General features: G+C 42.2%; 1 protein-coding gene across 1 annotated transcript in view; it reads left to right on the forward strand.

Annotated features, from left to right (window-relative positions):
• LOC134586213 (probable cation-transporting ATPase 13A4) overlaps window positions 1-24625 on the forward strand; it is a 130514-nt gene that overhangs the window by 39104 nt on the left and 66785 nt on the right. Inside the window, exons 2-8 of the mRNA XM_063441709.1 lie at window positions 3628-3766; window positions 4027-5048; window positions 9053-9139; window positions 11077-11250; window positions 11368-11511; window positions 20049-20119; window positions 21187-21267. Of these exons, the coding sequence (XP_063297779.1) occupies window positions 3628-3766; window positions 4027-5048; window positions 9053-9139; window positions 11077-11250; window positions 11368-11511; window positions 20049-20119; window positions 21187-21267 (1718 nt within the window). The remainder of the gene's footprint in view (window positions 1-3627; window positions 3767-4026; window positions 5049-9052; window positions 9140-11076; window positions 11251-11367; window positions 11512-20048; window positions 20120-21186; window positions 21268-24625) is intronic.

The following is a 24625-nucleotide window of genomic DNA, read 5'->3' on the forward strand; positions in this document are numbered from 1 at the left end:
CAACAATATTTTATGTGTATATGTTATGTATTATATTTGCATAAGCAGATAATGCACAGTGTTGTTATTTCATGTTTCCTTTATTCATTCTGTACTTTTTAATTTATCAAAATAAAGAAATTTGAAAAAAAAAAAAAAAAGGCACCATATAACTTGGCAGAGTGTAAGCATTCCACATCATGAATGGCATCAGAACGAGGCATCACAATGTTGGTACGTGTGTGCAGTGATGGAGGCTGAACACAAAAGTGCTTGGTGTTAGGAATGTGCAGCACCACAAAGAAAATTCCAGATGTCCAAAAGTTCATTTGTATACACTATGGAGGAGATTGCTGCCAATGTGAATGGGATCATCTGTATCCATAATAAAATCCCAGGACAATATGCAGATTCTCTCTTCTGGTCACATAGGACTCAATAGGCAGAAACTGCCTTTCTTGTATCAGAGTCAGAATTGGAGCCTGTATACCTGTTTCTGTCAATGTCTGTAACTGTTTGCCTCTTGCTGGCTGTATTTATTATCCAAGTTGTCTTTCTCCTCTATTCCCTCCAACCATTTTTTTATTCTATCTCCTAGATCAGGGGCAGACAACCTTTCGCACACCAGATCTTGTGGACTGCATGTACCATGATCTTACAGCCATATGCTAGCAATGAATCAGGGAAGTGCTGAAGTTTGCCTGTCGTATAGATTGTTATTCTTGCTCAGACTATTGCTCTTTTCTGGCATTGTTTTATTTTAATAGTTATCTATCCAGCTTTCTTTTGTGGACATTAAACCATTGTGGCACTTTGTGCTGTGGCTCCAGACTATTCCAAAATAAAATGAGGATTGCAACAGAAAGGATCATGGTTTTCAATAGTGGACGTTTTGTGTCTCGTGAATGATGCTCAAAAAGAAAGGAAATGTTTTTGTCTTTTGTTCAGCAGTTTTTCTGAAATGTAATTTACATGCACAGTATGTTTACTATATGGTAACCCTTGCACTCAATTCCGTCTCATAATAAAAAAAAATTAAAAAAATATATATATTTGAAATATATATATTTTTTAATTTTAGACTTAAACTGTTCCTTTATTGTGTTAGATTACTGTGTCCTCCCTTGTAATAAAAAAAGCTAAAGAAGGGCCATTGAACCCATTTGTAATCCAATGGTGAGACAGTTTCCACTCTACTGCTGTTCTGCCTTAATTGAGAAGTCGATTAAAAAGACAGCATTGTTTCATTGGCAGCAATAATTATGGAGTTGACCTGGATAAGCCTTGTAGGGTTATTCACTAAAGTAAAAATTGTTGGAAATTCACAGGGTCGTTAACTCAAATCCTATTCACTATTCACCCAATGACCCCATATCAAATGAGGCAAAACCATCCAGCGGCGTGTGGGACCATTCAGATTGCAAAATCCAGGCGTTTATCGAATTCAACAGCACCCATAATAACATTTAGTATGGATTTTTATTTGGCCTTTTGTGGGGCGAAGAACAGAAGAGTAAGAAGAAAGAAGGCTTCTGATGGCAAGCATAGTCTTACATGAAACATGTATTAGATTTATTTTCCTCCCCTCACTATTATTAGGGTAAGGAATGGTGGGCAGGGACATTGATAATTTATGGGGGGGTGGCTAGGGAATTTGGGAATTTTAGCCATTGGAGGGGGTGGTGTGGGAGGACATGCCATTATTTGGGGTGGTGGACAATAGCAAGTCCACACCCCCATATGTATTTAATTAATTAGAGTCCCTCACTTGACACTCATAGGTGGAGGGGACACTGGGTCCTCCCCCCTGAATATTGTAATTAAGGCTCCCATTAAACATCCGATCGGTGGGGACCAGGAGACATCCATTAGGACTTCCCCCCTTTTGATATTATCAGGGTCCTTGGTGGCCATAGGTGAGATGAACTTAGGTCCTCCACTTATAATACTTATAACAGCTCCCCACAGATCTCCAATGGGTGAAGGAGGAGGGAGAGGTACTGGCTGGGGGCATATGAAGGTTTAAAACCTGCCTTTTAGTCATATGGCAGTCTTATTGACCATCTTTTTTTATTTTTTATTTATTGAAGTTTTTTAATTTTTTTTTTTTTTTTTTGCAGCTGGTTAGCAAGCACTGGCCGACAGTCATATAATTAACCAATGAATTATCCAACTCATCTATGCTTTGGTTCATCTATTTTGGCTTAAATGTGAATTTCACTTTAAATTCATGTCAGTTTTCACTGAATAACTTGGGTGTCTTTATGTTGTACAACAGTACAACATAGATCCGTGCCTGGAAAGACACAGCTTTCTACCTATTTGTAATTTTATAACATGACAGGAGGCTTCCTATTTTGCATTAACTCTCTTTACTAAACTCCACAGCAGTAAAGAAAAACGTAAAGAGTAACAAGTAAATCACTGAGCAGCATAGTATATAAGGGTCATGCTGCCTGCACAACTTCCTCTTTCTTTACTGCTCCATCGCAGACAGGTCAGACTTTCTGCTCCCCTGGAGCTTTATTTACTTATTGTACATTAATCTTGATTATATTCTACTTTTATCATTATTTGCTTTTACTATTATTATTATTGCTTTCTTTTTACCTGTATTCTTGTTCTGGGCTGTGGGACTAGGGGCTCTCTGTGGGTTTCCACCCTTCTTTCCTGCCCCTCTAGTCTTTCTGGGACCCCCCCTTGGCTTCCCCTCGGTTTCCCCAGGTTCCCCCACTGCCCTCCTAGCCTGGAGTGCCCTCCTGGGCTTCCTCCTTGCGGCCGAAACCATTCGCGGCCGTTTTCGCGCCGGCCCGCTTCCAAACGCAGCCGGCCTCCAAAATTTAGTCCCCGGCTTGCAGCCTACACTCGCGGCCGCCATTTTGGATCGCGGACATCGCGAGATTTCGCCCATCTTAATTTTACCTCGTGCATCTCATTGGGGGCTCAGTGTGACTGTACTAACTTGCTGTTACCCCTACATTGCTGGTTTTTTCACCTCCTTTGTGTCTGGCACCCCTCTTTATATCAGTATCACATGCTGTGACATAGCTCTGCATTGCTGGACAGTTGAGGCTGTCTCATATAGTGTGCTGCACTATGCATTATATCAGTATTACATGCTGAGACATTACTTTGCAATGCTGGACAGTTTGTGACTGTCCTATATAGTGTGCTGCACTATGCATTATGTCAGTATTACATGCTGTGACATTGATTGGCATTGCTGAACAGTTTGAGACTGTCTCATATAGTGTGCTGCACTATGCATTATATCAGTATTACATGCTGTGACCTTACTTTGCACTGCTGGACAGTTTGTGACTGTCTTATATAGTGTGCTGCACTATGCATTATGTCAATATTACATGCTGTGACATTGATTGGCATTGCTGAACAGTTTGAGACTGTCTCATATAGTGTGCTGCACTATACTTTATATCAGTATTACATGCTGTGACATTACTCTGCATTGCTAGACAGTTAGGGCTGTCTCATATAGTGTGCTGCACTATGCATTATATCAGTATTACATGCTGTGACATTACTTTGCAATGCTGGACAGTTCGTGACTGTCTTATATAGTGTGCTGCACTATGCATTATGTCAGTATTACATGCTGTGACATTGATTGGCATTGTGCCTGTCTAGGATTACCTGCTCAGCATTCCATCTGCTTCTAACAGACTGCTATTCAGTGTGACTGTCCAGGATTACCTGCTCAGCATTCCATCTGCTTCAAACAGACTGCTACTCCTATCAAGCTCTATCCTGTGGCTGGGTCAGTCAGGTCAGTGCTGCTGCCTGTTTATTATTGTGACCTGCACTTAAGGGTCCCAACCCTGTGCAACCGGGGTGAGCCCCCACTATAAATACGCTGCTTATTGGGAGACTAGCTGTTGCAGTTCTCTCTAACTGGGTGAGCCCCAGTTTTAAAAGGTCACTACTATACCCTGCTGGGGTTTATACTGGGCTCTGTTCCCATACTATTAAACTGACCCTACGCCTGCTCTCAAGACCTGGGTGCCCGTTTATTACTGTGCCTTTCAGTGACATACCAGCCTACCCTTATCATGGAAGATTCCCAGAACGTCCCTGTGGACTTCCAGGCCATGATTAACGCAGCTTTCGCTGCCTCTGTGGAAAAGGCACTCTCCAAGGCCCGAGCTTCGGCTCCTGATGTACCTAAAACCCGCAGACGTCCACGTCACGAGTCGGACTCCGAACTGTCCGACTATCAGACAAGGGATGAATCCCGCCCTACAAAACGCCATGACAAAGGCGAGGACTATGCACCCAAACCACCCAAGGGTAAGGCACCTGCCAAGCGTAAATCTGCCAAACTACACACCCCGGCCCCGCGTCAGGAGTACTCTTCAGATGAAGAGCAGGGCCCTGCCCAGTCTATGCCAGTGCTGGATGAGTGGCAAGCTGACGCTTCTGAGTCGGATTACGACGCATGGGGCTCGGATGAGAAGTCTGTCTCCGCTTTCATGCGGGAGACCCTCCTGGGTGCGGCCCAGACAGGAGATATCGAGGACACTGCGGATGCAGAACCTCCTCTTGACTCAGACATCATTGTGGACCCCTCAGGTCAAGCGATGTTCAACCCCCGCAACATACGGCACCTCAGATCGGGTGACTGGTCGCCTCCAGAACACCTTTCCAGGTTCATGCACCTGTGGCTCCGCAAACCTCTGGAGAAAGAGGTCCGCAGCCGACTCAGGTCTGAATGCCCACGCCCTTCCCTGCCGGATAAGGTCGCTCAGACCCCAGAATTTGACAAGGTTATGACGACCTTTATGATGCGCAGTGGCAGAGACCCTCGACGAGGGGTAGAGAAAGGCCTATGGGGCGCCCAAGATAACCTACTGGATTCCGTAGGCCCCCTGGCTCGCATTATGTATCTGGCGGATGACGCCTACGCCAAAGCCGATTCTTTCTCCACCGAAGACATCAGGGAATGGGCACATGATATTCGTGAGTGGGCACTACGGTGTTTTGTTTCATCGGAAACACCAATGTTACGCTCTCTTCGGAGAGACGAAAAGCAGCGTTATACCGTATTAACGGTAAATTGGCAGACCTTGGCACAAAGGAGATTGGGCCCCAGGCACAAGGGAAACTTTTCGGTGAACCGTTCCTCAAGGAACTAAACAAACATGTCAACGTGTTCACCTCCCTAATAAGGCGCAATCCTCTATGCGCAGAGTTTTCAAGAGCAACCCTACCAGAGGGGTTTTTGGAAGGGCTGGCCGGCAACGGGGCCGTGCCGCCAGCCGATTTTGGCCTTCAGGCCCCCGTACTCAACCAACTCCATTCTATCCAACAAGTGTCTACCAGCAACGACCCTTTTCCAGAGGCTCGGATTGAGGCCGTGGACCCCGCGGACGCGGACGTTCCCGCTTTGCTGCAGGTAAGGACCCATATTCCTCCGTTGTTACCATGCACCCGCACTGCGGGACGTATTTCCCTTTCTTTCCACAATTGGGCCGCCCTATGCTCACCTGGCAGTGTCCCTACTGGGATCTCTGGGTTTCATGGTGAACCAACAGAAATCGGAGCTGACTCCTACCCAAACGATACAATTCCTCGGCTTCGAGATCGACTCGACGACTTGCACTCTGAGACTACCAGCCTCAAAGATCACAGCCATTCGCAAGGAGATTCGCAGGGTTCTCCAACTACTCTCTGCTTCCATTCAGGCCATATTTCCGGGTCCCCTCCACTACAGGGCCATGCAACGTCTCAAGGCGAAGTACCTATGCCACAGGCCTACTTACGACCAACCCGTCCCGGTAACGACGGAGGTTCGCGAAGAGCTGTCATGGTGGCTGGACAGCATGCAAGCCTGGAACGGCAAGACCATATTCGGAGGCACCCCAGATTTCATATTGGAATCAGACGCCAGCCTGTGGGGATGGGGTGCCACCAACGGACCCATCTTCGACTATTGCCTCCCTCGCAACATCACGCTACAGGCAGAATACTTACTGGGAGAGATCAACCTCACAGCCGACTGGTTCTCTCGCCACTGGAGAGACGTCAGCGACTGGAAGCTAAACACGAGAATCTTCAGGGCACTGGCAGCCCGGAGGGTCCCTTTCACCTGGATCTGTTCGCTTCTCGCAACAATCACCAGACTCCGGAGTTCTTCAGCTGGCTCCCGGACCCGGAGAGCAAGGCGACGGACGCATTTCTCCAACGATGGCCAACGACAGGAGCCTACGCCTTTCCCCCATTCTCAATGATTGCGAGAACATTACACCAGATGTGGACGCAACAGATCAAACTGGTTGTCATAACACCCTTGTGGCAGAGCCAACCATGGTTCCCGAACCTCCTGGCCTCCTCCTACAGGGACCCTCTCCTCCTACCCTCCTTCCCGGACCTGCTCACGGATCCCAAAGGGTATCTCCACCCACTCCTCCTGGAAGACCGGCTACCCCTGGTGGCCTGGTCTCTTTCCGGGGTTCCTGGCGAGTCAGCGGACTATCGCAGGCTGCTAGGGACCTCTTATGGGACTCATGGGCCCCGGGAACTAGAAGCTGTTACCTTTCAGCTTGGGCCTCCTGGTCTACTTGGTGCATGGAACGGGACTCCGATCCCTTTACAGCACCTATTCCCATGATTCTTAATTTTCTCTCCTCCTTGTTCTCCTCTGGCCGCTCTTATCGTTCGGTCAACGTCGTTCGCTCCGCGATTTCGACGGCTCACACCCCCGTCGGGAATCTCCCGGTCGGCAAGGACCCTCTGGTCTGCCGCCTACTCCGCGGTATGCGGCTCCGCCGCCCCCCGGCCCCCAGATACCCTCACCTATGGGACGTGGGACTGGTTCTCCGCTTTTTCAGGGATTGGCTTCCGAATGACCGCCTCTCCCTACGCCAACTTTCCGCTAAGTGCGCTTTCCTCCTTCGTCTAGTATCTTTCCGACGGGTTTCGGACGTTCGGGCTTTCGACGTGGACGCTTTCGAGGTGGCCCCTGAAGGGGTCACGTTCCACATTTCTCGTCGCACTAAGTCGGGCTCGACTTCGGTCTTTTACCCCTTCTTTCCCGACGACCCGCAGCTCTGTGTCGTGTCCACCCTTCGCAGATATGTTTCGGTTACCTCCTCACTCCGGTCCTCTACGTCGGGCCAACTCCTAGTCTCCTACGTACGCCCTCACGCCCCAGTCTCGGTCACCACACTGGCCCGATGGATCCGATGGATCCTTTCCCTCGCAGGTATAGACCCCGCGTTCGGCGCCCACTCCGTTCGCGGAGCGGCGGCGTCTTCAGCCTTCCTGGCAGGGGCGTCCCTTTCGGATATTCTCCGAACGGCGGACTGGTCTAAGGAATCCACTTTCCGTACATTTTATTTTCGCACTCCCCCTTCTGCTGGGATGTCTCTTCTTCAGCGTTAAAATTGCAAAATAGGAAGCCTCCTGTCATGTTATAAAATTGAAGATTATGCTAGCTTTAGTGTACTAATAATCTTAATTTTAATAAGGACAGGAGGCGAGTATTTTCCCTCCCTTCTGTTCCCTACCCTGACTCCTCGGGGGAGTGGATCTTAAGGTGAGGATATTGGGATTTATTTTATAGTCACTCTACCTTCTGGACATATTTGGAATCTCTTCCATCTCTATCCCCAGTATTGCCACCTAACAGACAGTTTTAGTTGTACAACATACTTACCCTAACACATATTTAGCCTCTGGCCAGTTTACTATCTGTTTGTACTGATTTAATTTACACCATTTTGTTAAAACACACAGGCGTGAACTGTTACGGTTCATTACCTAACCGATTTTATACTCTCCTTTCAGTGTAACCCTCTTCAGGACCTCCACTGGTCGCTGGTTTGTTAACCTCACGACTCCGTAAGATGGGATGACGGCTTCGTTTGGTCTTACCTCCTATCTCGTTACCAGGAGTCTCCTCAAGTTCCGCTCGCCAGAGACCACAGTTACAGTTTCGTTGAGTTTCTGGATGTTCGAGCATCTATCTGGACTTGGATGTCGCTTCAAGAAAGAGGAAGTTGTGCAGGCAGCATGACCCTTATATACTATGCTGCTCAGTGATTTACTTGTTACTCTTTACGTTTTTCTTTACTGCTGTGGAGTTTAGTAAAGAGAGTTAATGCAAAATACTCGCCTCCTGTCCTTATTAAAATTAAGATTATTAGTACACTAAAGCTAGCATAATCTTCAATTGCTCCCCAAACTCCTTGATCATATTAGCTCTGCTAAGTGCAAAAAAAAAAGAGAATTTCCAAAGGGGTGAAGAATGGGCAAATGAATAAAAGTGTACCATTAAAGCAATAAACTGTAAAAGCTAGACTTCAAGAAAAATAAGAGAGGTACTAGATTTATAAGATTTCTTAGCTTTTGTTATTACTGGTAAAGACAATCTGTAAGCACCATAGATCTTGTTACACTTTTGAGAATAATTTTAAAGCCTTTACTTTTTGTTTTACTTTACTTGTGATATTAGGATTGTTGTTGTTGTTGTTTATTGCAAGCTGCAATGTATTATATTTAAGCCTACACACATACCTCTCAGAAGCACTATCAGCCAGCAGACACTAGTTAAAAATCTTGTGTAGGTTAATATGTATCCCACAATAGTACAAGGGAGAATTAAAATCTACCCCATTCCCACACTTGCCATGCTGCAAGTGGGCATGTCTGCTAAACAGTAGCTATTGCTGCTCAATCGCATGCAGCATACAGGAGGGACCTGGTCCCCCATGTGCACCCACATGGTGCATCAGTTGTGGACTTCAAATTAAAGAATAGGATCCCGCAATGGGGCTCTAAATTATAGTCTCAATTGTTCCAATCAAGTGTGCTCTGTCAACAGAAAAGAACAAACAGAACAAATAAATACTGTGCAATGCCAAGACAGACTCTACAGAGACTTATATAATAGTATTATAATGTAATATTGTGCAAGAGCTTCCTTCTGGTTATTTTAAGGAACAGCCCATCAGTGTGCTTAAGCATTCTCCTAAAGGTGTGTGACTCGGTAACACACTGTGCAGAATCAGCCAGGTGAAGGGCTGAATGTTTTCAAATGGAAACGTCAAATCAGAAGAAGACACTACAGAATGGACACAATGGAGAACATATCCAGGATGGCTACACAGCTCTTCTCAATGAAGGAGAGGAAAATGAAATGGTAAATACTGGACCATATGTCTTTATAGTTTTACAATGCAAGTAATTTGTTTTCTAAACACCATAGTCTGTAAAGCTTGCTGTAGTTGTAATATAACAGGGAATTTGACAGGGTTATTCATTAGTGAGAATTCAAAGTGAATTTTAAAATGAAGGTAAATGCAGCAGAAGTGGAAGCATAGTTGACCTAGATCAGGGATAGGCAACCTTCGGCTCTCCAGATGTTGTGGACTACATCCCCCATAATGCTCTTACACACATAATGCTTGCAAAGCATCATGGGAGGTGTAGTCCAAAACATCTGCAGAGCCGAAGGTTGCCTATCCCTGACCTAGATAATTTTTCCAGTTAGGCTATTTTGGCATTACATTTGAAATTCACTTTGACTTCACTTTGCATTTAGTTTAGTTTTGATGAGTTTCACAAAACATTGGAGTCTTTTACCCAAAGCCAGGACCATTGTTATCTTCTTAGATATTACATAATACAACAGTCAAGCATTATCAGCATTATGTTAAATGTCATCATTAGCTGTCCAAAGCCACCGTAAGGGAATTATAGGCTGTAAATGCTAGGTGTGAGTTAGCACATATAGATTGCTCCTTTAACTTTCACCTGCTTTGTGTTAAACTACATTTATAGTATAGGAAAGCACATATGATAAATAAATGTTAATTTTATAAATATGGAGGCAACTGTAAAAGGTGTACAATATGATTGTTTAGCTGTGTTTATATTTTATTACTTACTGAATTCAGTGGAAAGATTATTTGCATTTTGTTTCAGTGTCACTTTTAGCCTTTAAATTTGTATTAGATAATGATTTTCTACCATATAAGTACATACAGATGCAGATGCAGACAACTTTATTTCTGTCTGTTTATTTTTGTGTTTTGACATCTTCTGCATTAATTACGTCACAGTTAGGCATATTCTGTAGTTCAGGTATTTAGAATTTCCACACATGGACAAATAGGTTCTTTCGAAATGATTTAAGTAATGCACCCTGGAATACTGGTTATGGTGCTATGATGCCATTCAAGTGTAAATTGTCAACCAGTTAGTATGGTTTGGCAATTTCTGTTGGCTGCTTTCAGGGTTCTCGTTAGCTTTACTGAGCTTAGCAGGACAATGCTAACTGTTGGGATAGAGAACATCAGTGGAGTGCTCTCAGACAATCAGCAAAGTCCTGAATCTGCCATAAATTTAGCACAGACATCAAATTATGTCAGAATTAGCCGTCCCAAATCAACCGTAGAATTAGCGTAGTATAGACATCTGGGTTCTCCTGAAGAAAAAGCCTGGGTGAAAAAAGATACAAGGGGGACCCAGATACATTGTCAAGCTTTACTGATGTGTTTTTACAAATTCTACTGGAATAGCACCAGGGCACTCCTGACACTAAAGCCATAGCTTGACACACTCGATACACACTGTAGTAGTTATGGTGTTCCTTTAACTTCATTCACTCAGCAGTTTAAAAAATAAAATACACCATTAGGATCTGGGTATTTTGGATGTCCTGTTTAAATGTATTTTTTTGTTTCAGTGTATTATTTAATGAATACAAAAACAAACATTTTGATTTAACAGAAAAACTTTTAAAAAACATTTACCAAACAATGAACTTACAGATAAAGAAACATTGCTGTAATTAAAAATATATACTGTAATTAAACATATTAATATATTTTATATATTATATATAATTATAACAAATATTGTCATATTGCCATGACATTGCCCATACCATATCACTCTCATTACAGCCGGATGGGGCTTCAAAATTACAAACATTATATCCACCAGTGAATTGATGTAAAAATAAATTATTTTAAAATAACAAAAAAAAAAAATACAAAAAAAAAATATATATATAATATGTATGTCTCATTTTAGAATTGAACAGTCTTGTAATAAGCATTCTTTTTTTCACAGGAAATATTTGGCTACAAAACAATTCAGTACCGTAAAGTGCTTTCCATTATAGGATGTATAATTTCTTTTGGGGTACTTTGGCTTCTTTTTTACTGGAGACCTGAATGGGAAGTCTGGATTTGCTGTGAACCATGTAGCCTGCAGGAAGCTGATGTTGTATTGCTTAGAACAACGGTAAACACTATTTCTCCCTTTTACATTTCTCATTGTTTTATCTTAGATTTATGTGAAATTAAGCACAAGTTCAAAGGATCTTGAAAATATAATTAACTTTTTTGTCTCCTATGTCAGGATGAATTTAAGCAATACTGCAGAAAATGTATTAAGTGGACTGATCTTTCAGAGCTGAAGTTATCAGTTGCCGCATTAGAAAAACCAATTCCTGGAGACAGCCATTCGATCATAAACCAAGCAATCATACCATCTTTGTTAAAGGTATTTCATTTTACTTTTCCATTTATGTTTTCAGTCATGCTTAATCTGAACTTTGATTTATTTCTGCCATAGATACGGTATTGCTGTTACAATATATGGCAAAATAATTACAATTGAGAGATAAACAACAAACAGCACAGTGGAAAAAAGTTTATAAAGATTATACTTAGAGAAATAATCTACTGGTTGTGAACACATTTTGGTGGATATGTTTTAAAACAGGGGTCTCAAAATTATTTATCTGGAGCCACTTGCCAAGTTTTCTTCTAACATGAGGGCCACTGATCCCTACTCCCTGATGCCTACACAAACACAGACACACACACACACACTCTAATATTCACAGATGGTGGTAGACAAGGAACGGAAGACTGCAGTTGGGGTGGATGTGGCAATACCCAGTGACTATAACATTAGGAACAAGGAACATGAGAAGGTAGAGAAATACCAAGGACTGAAAGAGGAACTAGAAAGGATACGGAAAGTGAAGGCAGTAGTAGTCCCAGTTGTGATAGGAGCACTCGGGGTTGGGACTCCCACGTTGGGGGGGGTGGTTTCAACAGATTCCAGGTGGGACATCTGAGATCGCTGTTTAAAGATTGCAGTTCTAGGAACAGCTAAGATACTGCACCCTCAAACCCTCAAACTCCCAAACCTCTGATAAAGGACCCGAGAATAAGGACTAAACATACCACCCAGGAGGGGTGAGAAAATCTATTTATTTATATATATATATATATATACACACACACCCTGATCATTAAAACAATGGGCACCACAAGACCTCTGAATGTGTCATGTGGTATCTGGCACTGATATGTTAGCAGCAGATGCCAGTGGCGTCTCCATGGATCGGATTTGTTTTTCGGTACATACCACAGATGCACAATCAGATTGAGGTCAGGGGTATTTGGAGGCCAAGGCCATACCTTGAACTCTTTGTCATGTTCCTCAAACTATTTTTGCATTGTGGTCAGTTTTGCATTGTGGTCAGGTTCATTATCCTACTGAAAGAGGCCACTGCCATGGGAACACCATTGTCATGAAATGGTGTACGTGGTCTGCAATAATCTCTAGGTTGGTGGTGATTGTCAAAGTAACATCCACATGCTTGCCAGGATCTAAGGTTTTCAAGAAGAATATTGCCAGAACATAACACTGCTTCTGCTGGCCTGCCTTCTTTCCATAGCAAATCCTCCTGTCATCTCTTCCCGAGATAAATTACACACACACCTAGCCATACACCTGATCTAAAAAAAAACTTGATTCATCAGACCAGGCAACCTTCTTCCATTGCTCCATGGTTCAGTTCTGATGCTTGTGTCACCATTTACTGTAAACAGGGGTCATCATGGGCACACTGATAGATCTGTGGCTTTGCATCAAACAGCAAAGCAGTGTGTATTATGACACCTCTCTATCATGACAAGCATGAAAAGTTTTTAAGCAATTTGAGCTGAAGTAGCTCTTCTGTGTGAACTGACCAGATGGGCTAGCCTTCACTCCCCATGTGCATTAATGAGCCTTGGGCTCTCATGACCCTGACATCAGTTCACCATTTGTACTTTATTCACCGCTTTTGGTAGGTACTAACCACTGCATACCAGGAACACCCCACAAGACTTGCCATTTTGGAGTTCCCTAACCAGTCGTATGGTCATCACTATTTGGCCCTTGTCAGAGTAACTCAGATCTTTTCACTTGCTTATTTTTCCCGCTTCCAGCACATACAATTGAAAAACTAACTGGTCACTTTCTGTCTAATATATCTCACCCCTTGACAGGTACTATTGTAACAATATAATCAATGTTATTCACTTCACCTTTAATGTTATGGCTAATCAGCGTACATGCACATACACACAATCACACATTTGTATATACACACATATACACAAACAATCATAAATACAGTGACACTCATATGCAAACACAGGAACAGACACTCAGATAGACACACTCAAAAATACACAGGCAGACTCATACACACCTAGTCGCATATACATACAGAGGTACAGACACTCAGATGCACATGTAGGTGCACACACAATTGCATACACGTTGCAATACACAGACAAGTACACTAACTCACAGATACCCACAAAATCACACACTCAAAGATGCACACACTGGCACTCCTATTCTTAATGTATTGTAGTGTCCTGACGAGGGGCTGCTGACAAGAGTCTATTGAGGTTCTGACACACAGTGTGCATGCATGGAGTAGGTAGTTTTGTGCCACAATCCTGTCAAAAGACTTGCCCACATACACACTGCTCAACAATGCTACACTAGGGGAAGGCACCCAATAACTCAATAATCAGACTTCACTGACAGTATGGTAATTGAGTTGCCAGCAGCTTCCCTCTATGCACAATATAAATAAATAATGAATGTGCCACAAATGGCCTGAGAGCTGGTAGTTTGAGACCCCGGCTTTAACCCCTTAAGGACCAAACTTTTGGAATAAAAGGGAATCATGACATGTCACACACGTCATGTGTCCTTAAGGGGTTAAACGTTTATTTATGAAACCCCGTATGGGTCATATATATTTGTTTAATAGTTGTTTTGTAGCAAATACCAAAAATATGGTAAAATGTATATATGAAAAATAGAGGTTTGTCTTAAACCTTAAAAAAGGCACTGTCACCCCACCTCTCTGAAAATGAGTACTTCATAAAGATAGGGACTATTTTGTCTCTGTATATTTCTTTCGCCTGACACTTCTAGACACTAGCGCCATGTAGAAGTGTCAATCCTCTCAGTTATCACCAGTGATTGCTGCGGGGAGTTGGCTCTGTCTATGCAGAAGCTTGCAGTCTCACTGGATTCTCCATAGACCACGATGCTGTACTCTCATGCATGCATCAGGAGCTGAAGTCACCAGAAGAAGATGGATTCACCAGAAGAAGATGGATGCACCTGTCAGGGACAAGTTTAGGTAAATATTATTCACCTTTACATGCTCCTCTGTCCCCAGACCTGCAGCGACATTGTCACCTTCAGGGGTCTGTACGAATCCTGCAAAGTCTCCGGATGCTGACAGAACCGCTTTAATTCTAAGTCAGTCATTAATTCAAAATCAGGTTTTTAGAGGGATCACTCTTAATTTGCACTCTGTGCATCTGACTTTCTCCACTTTAAATTTATGCTGAGCTCATACAGCTTGGCTCTTTCCTCTGCAAAAGTTAATTACCACACTCTCCCGCGAACCCAAACAACTATTTCACACATTTAACTCTCTTCTTCGCCCTACTGTTCCTCCTCCACCTACTAACTTGACTGCCTCAGACTTTGCAACTCACTTCACTGACAAGATCTCTACAATCAGAGAAGAGATCTCTCATCTTTCTTCTTCCCCTTACAATACTTCCCCTAACTTCACTCCCTCTGCTGTTCTATGTTCATTCGCACCCGCTACATTGGAAGAGGTTTCTGCTCTGCTCCAGTCCTTCCGCCCCACCACCTGCTCCCTAGATCCAATTCCCTCGCATCTCATCCATACTCTGTCTTCTTCTCTTTCTCCACCTCTCACTAAAATTCTCAATATCTCTCTCTCTGGTATATTTCCATCGCCCTTCAAACATGCAACTGTAACCCCAATTCTAAAGAAGCCCAATCGTGACCCTAACTCCCCATCCAACTATCGTACTATATCGCTACTGCTTTTTGCATCCAAGATCCTTGAAAGAATTGTGTATGCGAGATTGACAGAATTCCTTGAGTCCAACTCTCTGCTAGACCAACTTTAGTCTGGTTTCCGCGCTAAGCGCTCTGTGGAAACGGCACTTACCAAAGTATCCAATGATCTACTCACTGCAAAATCTCATGGTCACTACTCTATCCTAATTCTCCTTGACCTGTCTGCGGCTTTTGACACTGTTGATCATCAACAGCTTCTTCTCATCCTCCGCAATATTGGTCTACAAGATATTGCTCTCTCCTGGTGCTCCTCCTACCTCTCCCAGCGCTCTTTCAGTGTTTCTTTCTCTGGCTCTGCTTCTTCTCCCCAACTCCTCTCTGATGGTGTCCCCCAAGGTTCAGTCCTTGGTCCCCTATTGTTCTCCATCTATACTGCCTCCCTTGGTAAACTCATTAGCTCCTTTGGCTTCCAATATCATTTCTATGCGGATGCCACGCAAATCTACCTGTCCTCTCCTGATCTCTCCCCGTCCCTCTTGACTTGAGTCTCTGACTGCCTCTCTGCTATTTCTAACTGGATGGCTGCCCACTTCCTTAAACTAAACTTGACCAAAACTGAAATTCTGTGTTTTTCCTCCCTCAAGTGTTGTTACTCCTCTGTCTGTCTCCCTCCAAGTCAATGGTGCTACCATCAGCTCCACCACGCAGGCTCGCTGCCTAGGTGTTCTCTTTGACTCCGACCTCTCCGTCAAGCCTCATGTTCAGTCTATCGCCAAATCCTGTCATTTCCATCTCAAAAACATTGCACGCATCCGCCCCTACTTAACGCCAGATGCGACTAAGGTGTTGGTCCATTCCACTATCCTTTCTCACCTTTACTACTGTAATCCGCTTCTCAGTGGTCTTACGTGCTCCCAACTTGCGCCGTTACAGTCCATAATGAATGCGGCAGCGAGGCTCATCTTCCTGTCCGGCCGCACCTCCCATGCCTCACCCTTCTGTCAGTCCCTACATTGGCTTCCTATAAAATATAGAGCTCAATTTAAAATTCTGGTTCTTGCTTTCAAATCTCTACATAATGCTGCTCCCACCTATCTATCTTCCCTTATACACAAGTATGTCCCGTCTAGGCCCTTATGATTTGATGAAGACTTACGTCTATCTTCTGTCCGTACTCCCACCTCGGATGCTCACCTTCAAGATTTCTCAAGGGCTGCACCATTCCTCTGGAACTCGCTTCCCTCCTCCGTTAGATGCTCACCCAGTCTCCACTCCTTCAAAACATAGTCAAAAACCCACTTCTTCATAAAAGCATACCAATTAAACTGTTAATAGCTCCTGACTTATTCCTCTTCTGCAACTGTCACTAGTCTAATACTATCCTTACCTTTTTGTGTCATTTTACCCCACTCCCTCTAGCATGTAAGCTCATTGAGCAGGGGCCCTCAACCCCTCTGTTCCTGTGTGTCCAACTTGTCTGGTTACAACTACATGTCTGTTCGTCCACAAATTGTAAAGCGCTGCGGAATTTGATGGCTCTATATAAATATCATAATAATAATAATAATAATAATTTGCATACATGCCAATATTTGGTAATTAGCTTTCCTGAGTGACCTTTCCTACGTCTATGAATGTAGGAAATAGTGCTGACGAACAGAGTTTTGGTTTATCTTGAGGTAAATGTGTGGATCATTTATGATAATTATAGAAGTGCAAACAGTAGCTTAAAGGGACACTATAGTCACTAGAACAACTACAGCTTATTGTACTTCTTCTGGTTAATATAATCATTTCAGTTATGGTTTTTGCAGTAAACACTGTATTTTCAGAGAAAAGGTAGTGTTTACATTACAGCCTAGGGAGACCTCCACTGGCCACTCCTCATATGGCTACTAAAGGTGCTTCCTGTGGCACTATGCAGCACTGAAATTCAGTCATTCACTCCACTCTGCATGGAAACACTGAACCTTCTTGATAGAAATGCATTGATTCAATGTATCTCTATGAGGAGATGCTGATTGGCCAGGGCTGTGTTTGGCTTGTGCTGACTCTGCTCCTGATCTGCCTCCTTGACAGTCTGAGCAAATCCAATACTTTCCTAGTGACAGCAGGGCTGGTGCAATGATTTTTGGCTACACAGGTGCAGATGCATTTTGCTGCCCCCTTCCCTCCAAAAAATGCATCTTCACCTGTGTGTTCTTTAATCTCTCCTCTCGAATTTCTTACACCTTTTGTGTTTCTTATCCTGCTCTTTTTCTCTTTTTGTCTTACACTCCCTTCTTGTCTATCGTATCCCCCCATTCTTCCTTATGTGCCTCTTACACCCCAGCCTTTGTGTTTAATTTCCTCCAGCCCCTTTGTGTGTTTCTTTCTCCCCTCAGCCCATTTGTGTGTCTCTTTCCCCAGCACCTTGCCTCTTTCTCCCCCCTGCTGCTTTGTGTTCTTCCCCCAGCTCCTCTATGTATCTCATCTCCTCACATATCTCCTTCCCCTAGCCCCCATGTGTCTCACTCCCCCAGCCCCCCTTGTGCTAGCTCACCTCCCTCCTCACCCTCCATGTGCCAGCTCTTCTCCCTCCTCCCCTCCATGTACCAGCTCTCCTCCGCCTCCCCTCCATGTGTCAGCTCTCCTCCCCAATGTGCCAGCTCACCATCCTCCTCCTCCACACATGCCAGCTTTTCTCTTTCCCAATGTGCCAGCTCTCCTCCCTCTCCACATGTGCCAGCTCCCCCTGCTCCTCCCCCTCAGATGCCAGCTCTCCCCCATAGTTAACAAATAAACTAATGTATGACATACATATGCACAATACAAACATATACACTACCATAAACACTAACAAAGGACTTGGTGTTAGATGATCTTTAGATTGACACTTGGTGAGATCAAATATAACCTTAGAGTATAGCTGTTCATATATCTTCCTGTACTTTGCTTGAATATCTATCTACTCCCATTTCCTTAAGAATCTTATTCCAAAAATAATAATGGGTGTTATCCTACTGGAGTGTAGCATATTACCAGTGACGTACACACGATCCATGCGGCCCCGGTGTGAAAACTGATCCGTGGGCCCTCCAACCCCGGCAGTTACACTGCGCGGGCTGGGCCCGCAACACATGGTGGCGGGCACCTGGTCACAGGGGTCCACACACACATACATACAAACACACATACATACATACAGACACATACATACAAACATACACACACACAGACACATACATACAAACACACACACATATATAAAAACACACATACAAACACACACACACATACATACAAATACACACATACACAGACACACAGACAGATACACACACACACATACAGACACACACACACACACACACACACACACACATACAGACACATACACACACGCACACAGACAGACATTCACACACTTGGTCTTAGAGGTTCTTTAGATTGACACTTGGTGAGATGGGAAAGCATTGGATTGGCTAAAAATGTAACAAAGCCCTGATGGGCGTAAGATAAAATCTGCGTCCTTACCAATTAGAGAACTGAACTTTAGAGCATATTGAGCTTAGCAGAGGGCAATTCCACCATATATGCATCGGATCACCCCTTATTCTCTTGCATCTCCAGCCTCTGTCAGTACTATTTGGGTACATGTTAGCAATTCTGAATCATATCATTTAGAAGCTTACTAACTGTTACCATATTACCACTATCCACGTATTTGTTAAAAATGCCCTTTACTCTCAGGTATCTAAAAATGTCATTTTGATGTATTCCATATTCTGTTTCCAATTTAATCAAATATTTTACATCTCTACCATCCCAAATATCTTTGATACATATTATCCCATTAATTATCCATGAAGAAAGATCTAAATCTTCGGTTAAGTAACTAAAAAGGGTTCGAGAAAAAGACAATAGAATGTTATTTTGTAGACTTAGTTTTGTTTCTGGTCACTTTCCAATTGCTTACGATTTGGCGAAGTGCTAAACTTCCATCTAATCTCTAATCACAAGACAGATCTGTTTTCCACTGGACTGGAGTGTTCCTTTAACCAATACAGAAGAAAAACACTGAAAGCATACCATATATCATGAGATTAAGCAAGCAAAACAGATATTTAGGAACAGGAACTATTGTTCATGGCAGGTTTAGGAACATGTTTTTATGGCAGTTTTTTTTTTTTTTTGCAATATAATTTGGCTTTAATCTAAACAAGAAAAACAGCTATACCATTCAATTACACAAAGTGTAAAAACAATGCATCTATGACTCCACAGCAGACAAATTTAATTGCAGCACTGAGTCACCGTATAATATACCATATATCCAGGTAAAATATGTAAAGGTGTGCACCAATTCCCCATGCTAAACTTGTTTGTTATAAGCTAAACACATTTTTATTATGTCAAGTGAATGTAAATTAGCACTGCCAGCGGGGAGTGCCAGACAATAACAGAAAAGACCACAAGCTGTGAAAGATAATACCTAACATGGAGGTCATCCAGCTAGAGTACAGACAATGCCTCATTGATTTAAGTACCACATGAATGTGTATCATATAAATCTGTTTGCTCTACCAATAATTAAAAAGCTTTGCATTAAAAAGTGTGAGAAACAATAAGTGAAAGGGTTTCTAAACATGGTATATAGTCTCCAATTTGTGTAATATCCATAGGTGTACAGCTACATACTGTACAGAGCAAGTCTCACATTAGGCAATGCTTGGCAGCCAGAGCCAATCTGAATGTATCTTTCCTGGTTAAATATTTTGTTATTGTTATTATTATGTACATTTGGAGAGGATGGAAGTATTTCCAGGTATAAATTATAAATTCCCAGCAAAAGCATTTAGTATATATGATGTAAGACAGGATTATCTTAACTGATTGCTTTGTTTTAACAGATAAAATGCATTTGGGTACAGAAAATCAAATACATCTGGTTAAACACGGATAAAAGGTTCCAAAAAGCTGGGTAAGTTCACATTTTATACATCATATGATTCCATTAGTAAGTAATTACAAAATAATTATGGTCCTAGGTTAGTATGTTTGACCAATCTAATGCATGGCATCTCATAGTAATCTAAGTCTTAAAGGAACACTATAGTCACCTAAATTACTTTAGCTAAATAAAGCAGTTTTAGTGTACAGATCATTCCCCTGCAATTTCACTACTCAATTCACTGTCATTTAGGAGTAAAATCACTTTGTTTCTGTTTATGCAGCCCTAGCCACACCTCCCCTGGCTATGATTGGCAGAGCCTGCATGAAAGAAAAACTGGTTTCACTTTCAAACAGATGTAATTTACCTTAAATAATTGTATCTCAATCTCTAAATTGAACTTTAATCACATACAGGAGGCTCTTGCAGGGTCTAGCAAGCTATTAACATAGCAGGGGATAAGAAAATCTTAATTAAACAGAACTTGCAATAAAGAAAGCCTAAATATGGCTCTCTTTACAGGAAGTGTTTATGGAAGGCTGTGCAAGTCACATGCAGGAAGGTGTGACTAGGGTTCATAAACACAGTGATTTAACTCCTAAATGGCAGAGGATTGAGCAGTGAGGCTGCAGAGGCATGTTCTATACACCAAAACTGCTTCATTAAGCTAAAGTTGTTCAGGTGACTATAGTGTCTCTTTAATGCAACATATTACTCGTACTTTTATATGCTGTAATGATGCAGTCACTGATTGATCAGAAGAGGGCTGTATCCACAGAAGAACATTTCAGGACCCTTAGGACACTTGGATGTTTAAAAGATTCAGCTGCAATATTAGTGCCTTAACTTTAAAATGGTCATATTCAAACCAGCAGACATGCTGAGTAGGATCATCTGCCAGTTTGCTCACTTTATTTGCTCTTGCTTTTCTTCTTCCTTCTTTTTCTCTGGCCTCTGAATTCACATTGATGGGCCATATTTTTCAAATAACACAATAATATAATATGGCTTCTGTTATGCAATTAGCAGCCACTAGTATATTGAGAGAAGGCCAATGCTAGACAGAAGTGTTAATTTATTATTCTATTATTGTACAGATATTTGGAAGATGACTACTCATGTTCTGAAATGCATTCAAGGTTTAGTTCTGGGCTCAGTCGAGAAGAACAAGAACTAAGGTATGGTTTACGTTTTATATAAAAGATTGAACAACTCAACCAAAAGGTAAATTACTGAATGCTCCATCAGTAAGCTACCAGAGCAGGGGTGTTGTTTGTGGGGGCTGAAGTGGGCAGGAGCTCCAACTGGGCTCCTGAATAGCCCCAAACTGGTTTTAGCAATGTTTTATTTCTAGGCAAATGGCTTTTTTCTATTGGAAATTTTTCAAAATATTATTTTAAAGAAACATTTCAATTTGAGAAAAACTTTGGAAAATCAACTAGGGCAAAAGGTACAGAATAAAAAAAAAAGAAAAACAGAAAAAGGGGGAAAAAAAATCTCCATCTATATACACACTACAATATGTATAAGAAAATAGGATATACAGCATTTCAAGCATACATTATTATTATTGCGATTTATATAGCGCCAACAGATTCTGTAGCGCTTTACAATATTATTAGAGGGGGATTTGACTATTAATAGGACAATTACAAGAAAACTTACAGAAACGAAGGGTTGAAGAGGGCCCTGCTCAAACGAGCTTACAGTCTATAGGAGGTGGGGTATAAAACACATTAGGAAAGGAAATAGCAGTCAAATTAGGTGGGAGTGAAGCATAGCTAGAGGAGAGAGTAGAGTGCTGACCTTTAGGAGAGAGCAAGAGGCAGGTATGTGAGGTAGAGGTTAGTCTGGGAGGCCATAGGCTTTCCTAAAGAAATACGTTTTAAGGCACTTCTTAAATGATTGAATACTAAGGGAGAGTCTGATGGTGGTAGGAAGGTTATTCCATAGGACAGGAGCCGTCCGCGAAAAGTCCTGCAAGCGTGAGTTGGCCGTACAGGTACGAGCGGCGGACAGAAGGTGGTCACGGACAGAGCGGAGGGACCAAGATGGGGCATACCTATGGATCTGTGAGGAGATATAAGAGGGGCTAAGATTATTCAGTGCTTTATAGTATGGGTTAGCACTTTGAATTGACTCCTAGGATACAGGAAGCCAATGTAAGGTCTGACAGAGGTGTGAGGTGTGAGAGGACCGACTAGAGAGGAAAATCAGTCTGGCAGCAGCATTCATTACAGACTGTAGCAGGGCAATACGGCTATTGGGAAGACCAATTAGGAGAGAGTTACAATAGTACATGCGAGAGATTCCTAGAGCATGGACAAGCTCTTTAGTAGCATCTTGTGTAAGAAAGGGGCAGATGCGGGCAATGTTTTTGAGGTGGAATTGGCATGATTTGACAACAGACCGGATGTGAGGCTCAAAGGTGAGGCCAGAATCAAAAGTAACACTAAGACAACGTGCTTGTAAGGATGGGCTGATATGGGTGCCACCAATCTGAAGGGAGAGCGACAGAGGAGGATCAATATTAGGAGGAGGAAAGACAAGAAGTTCTGTTTTGGAAAGATTCAGTTTCAGAAAGCGAGAGGACATCCAATCAGAGATAGAAGATAGAGATAGATACATGAAATATGGTCTTAAAAAACTGTATAAAATATGATTGTAATACCAAACCATACATTGCTAAACAGTCTCAAATCTAGAGACGTATAGTGTATAGAGTAAAACAAACATTCTATTTGCACACTACAATCATTAAAACTCTCAGCATCCTGTAAATCCTGTAGCTTGTGTAAATAAAGAAAAAGATGGGTCAGAGTTTTGTCAGACTCTTGAGATTTCTGTTATGCAAAGCAAGCAGACTAAACCTGAGTCTCCTAAAAAAAAAAATTCAATTGAATTTGCGATTTTGAGAGAGAAATAACATATTGCAGATTTTACAAGAACTCGTTGACACAGAATGCGTGGCCCATTTTACATAAGTAGTGTCATGATGGAGCTCGTGTTTTTTATGTGTTTTGGCGTGATCCTAATTTTTAGTTGAATGAGATCTGGTCTAGATATCCATCTCAAACAGTATGTCGTTTGTATAGTTTGTATGACTGATAAATATATTTATGGTGGAAGTAACTATGGTAAAATGTAAATATTGTATCTACTTTGCTGCTTAATTAGTATCTTCAGGATTATCACAATATTCTTGCAAAAGTATGTTTCACTGTAAATCTGTATTTACATTTTAGATGCTAGGCAATAAATTAATTAATAACTCCACTTTTTGTGATTTAGGATGAGATTTATCAATAAGTTGTGTCCTGAAAAGCAGTGAAAATATGTCAAGTGGAGGAGTCACCAATTAAATGTGCCTGCTGGTTTCCATTAGTTTACATCTTGATTGCCCCACTTTTAGTAATTTGCACCATTTGGCAGGATACAACTCTTTAATAAATCACCCCATAGTACTACACTGGGCCGGCCTTAGGCCTTTAGGCGCCCTGTGCGAAACATCTTCACTATCCTCCCTATCCCCTGTCATCCATGTATAGTGTGTGTATAGAAGTGTAGTGATTGTATAGGAGAATTATTAAATTAATAATGATTTAAAAATATATACAGTTGCAAGAAAAAGTATGTGAACCCTTTGGAATGATATGGATTTCTGCACAAATTGGTCATAAAATGTGATCTGATCATCATCTAAGTCACAACAATAGACAATCACAGTCTGCTTAAACTAATAACACACAAAGAATGAAATGTTGCCATGTTTTTATTGAACACACCATGTAAACATTCACAGTGCAGGTGGAAAAAGTATGTGAACCCCTAGACTAATGACATCTCCAAGAGCTAATTGGAGTGAGATGTCAGCCAACTGGAGTCCAATCAATGAGATGAGATTGGAGGTGTTGGTTACAGCTGCCCTATAAAAAACACACACCAGTTCTGGGTTTGCTTTTCACAAGAAGCATTGCCTGATGTGAATGATGCCTCACACAAAAGAGCTCTCAGAAGACATGCAGACAGTCACACACACAGGCAGACCGTCTGGTTATTCACTAAACTGTGATGCTTTACAAAGGCATTAAGAATGCATTTTAACAATGTCTAGATTTTGCAGAAAAAGCTCCAAATGAGCCTGAATATGGTCAGTATTTCAGCCAGACCAAACGCTGATGAATGGCTGAAAATCAGAAGTGGATTGTTAAAATCCAAACCATTTGCCCACTGACAGTGCTAGCAGACAGCAGACAGCAGGCAACTAGTTAAAAACCCTTAAAAACCCTTAGTTAAAAACCCTTGACAGAGCAGACAGAACAGAATTTGCTAGCCAGCCGACACATTAAAAGTAAAGAAAGAAAAAGCCTACCAGGGTCAATATGATCTTTTTATAAATATTTAGAATCCTATACTGTGTATACACTTTGGTTGCGAAAGCCCTGGTTCTAATCTGAGCACTGAATGCTATTATTTTTTTTTTTACAAGCGAGAGGAAGGGTTTAGACATACTATTGCTACTAATACTGCTAATAA

Source organism: Pelobates fuscus, chromosome 2 (assembly GCF_036172605.1).
Source record: "Pelobates fuscus isolate aPelFus1 chromosome 2, aPelFus1.pri, whole genome shotgun sequence".
Classification (NCBI taxonomy): Eukaryota; Metazoa; Chordata; class Amphibia; order Anura; family Pelobatidae; genus Pelobates; species Pelobates fuscus.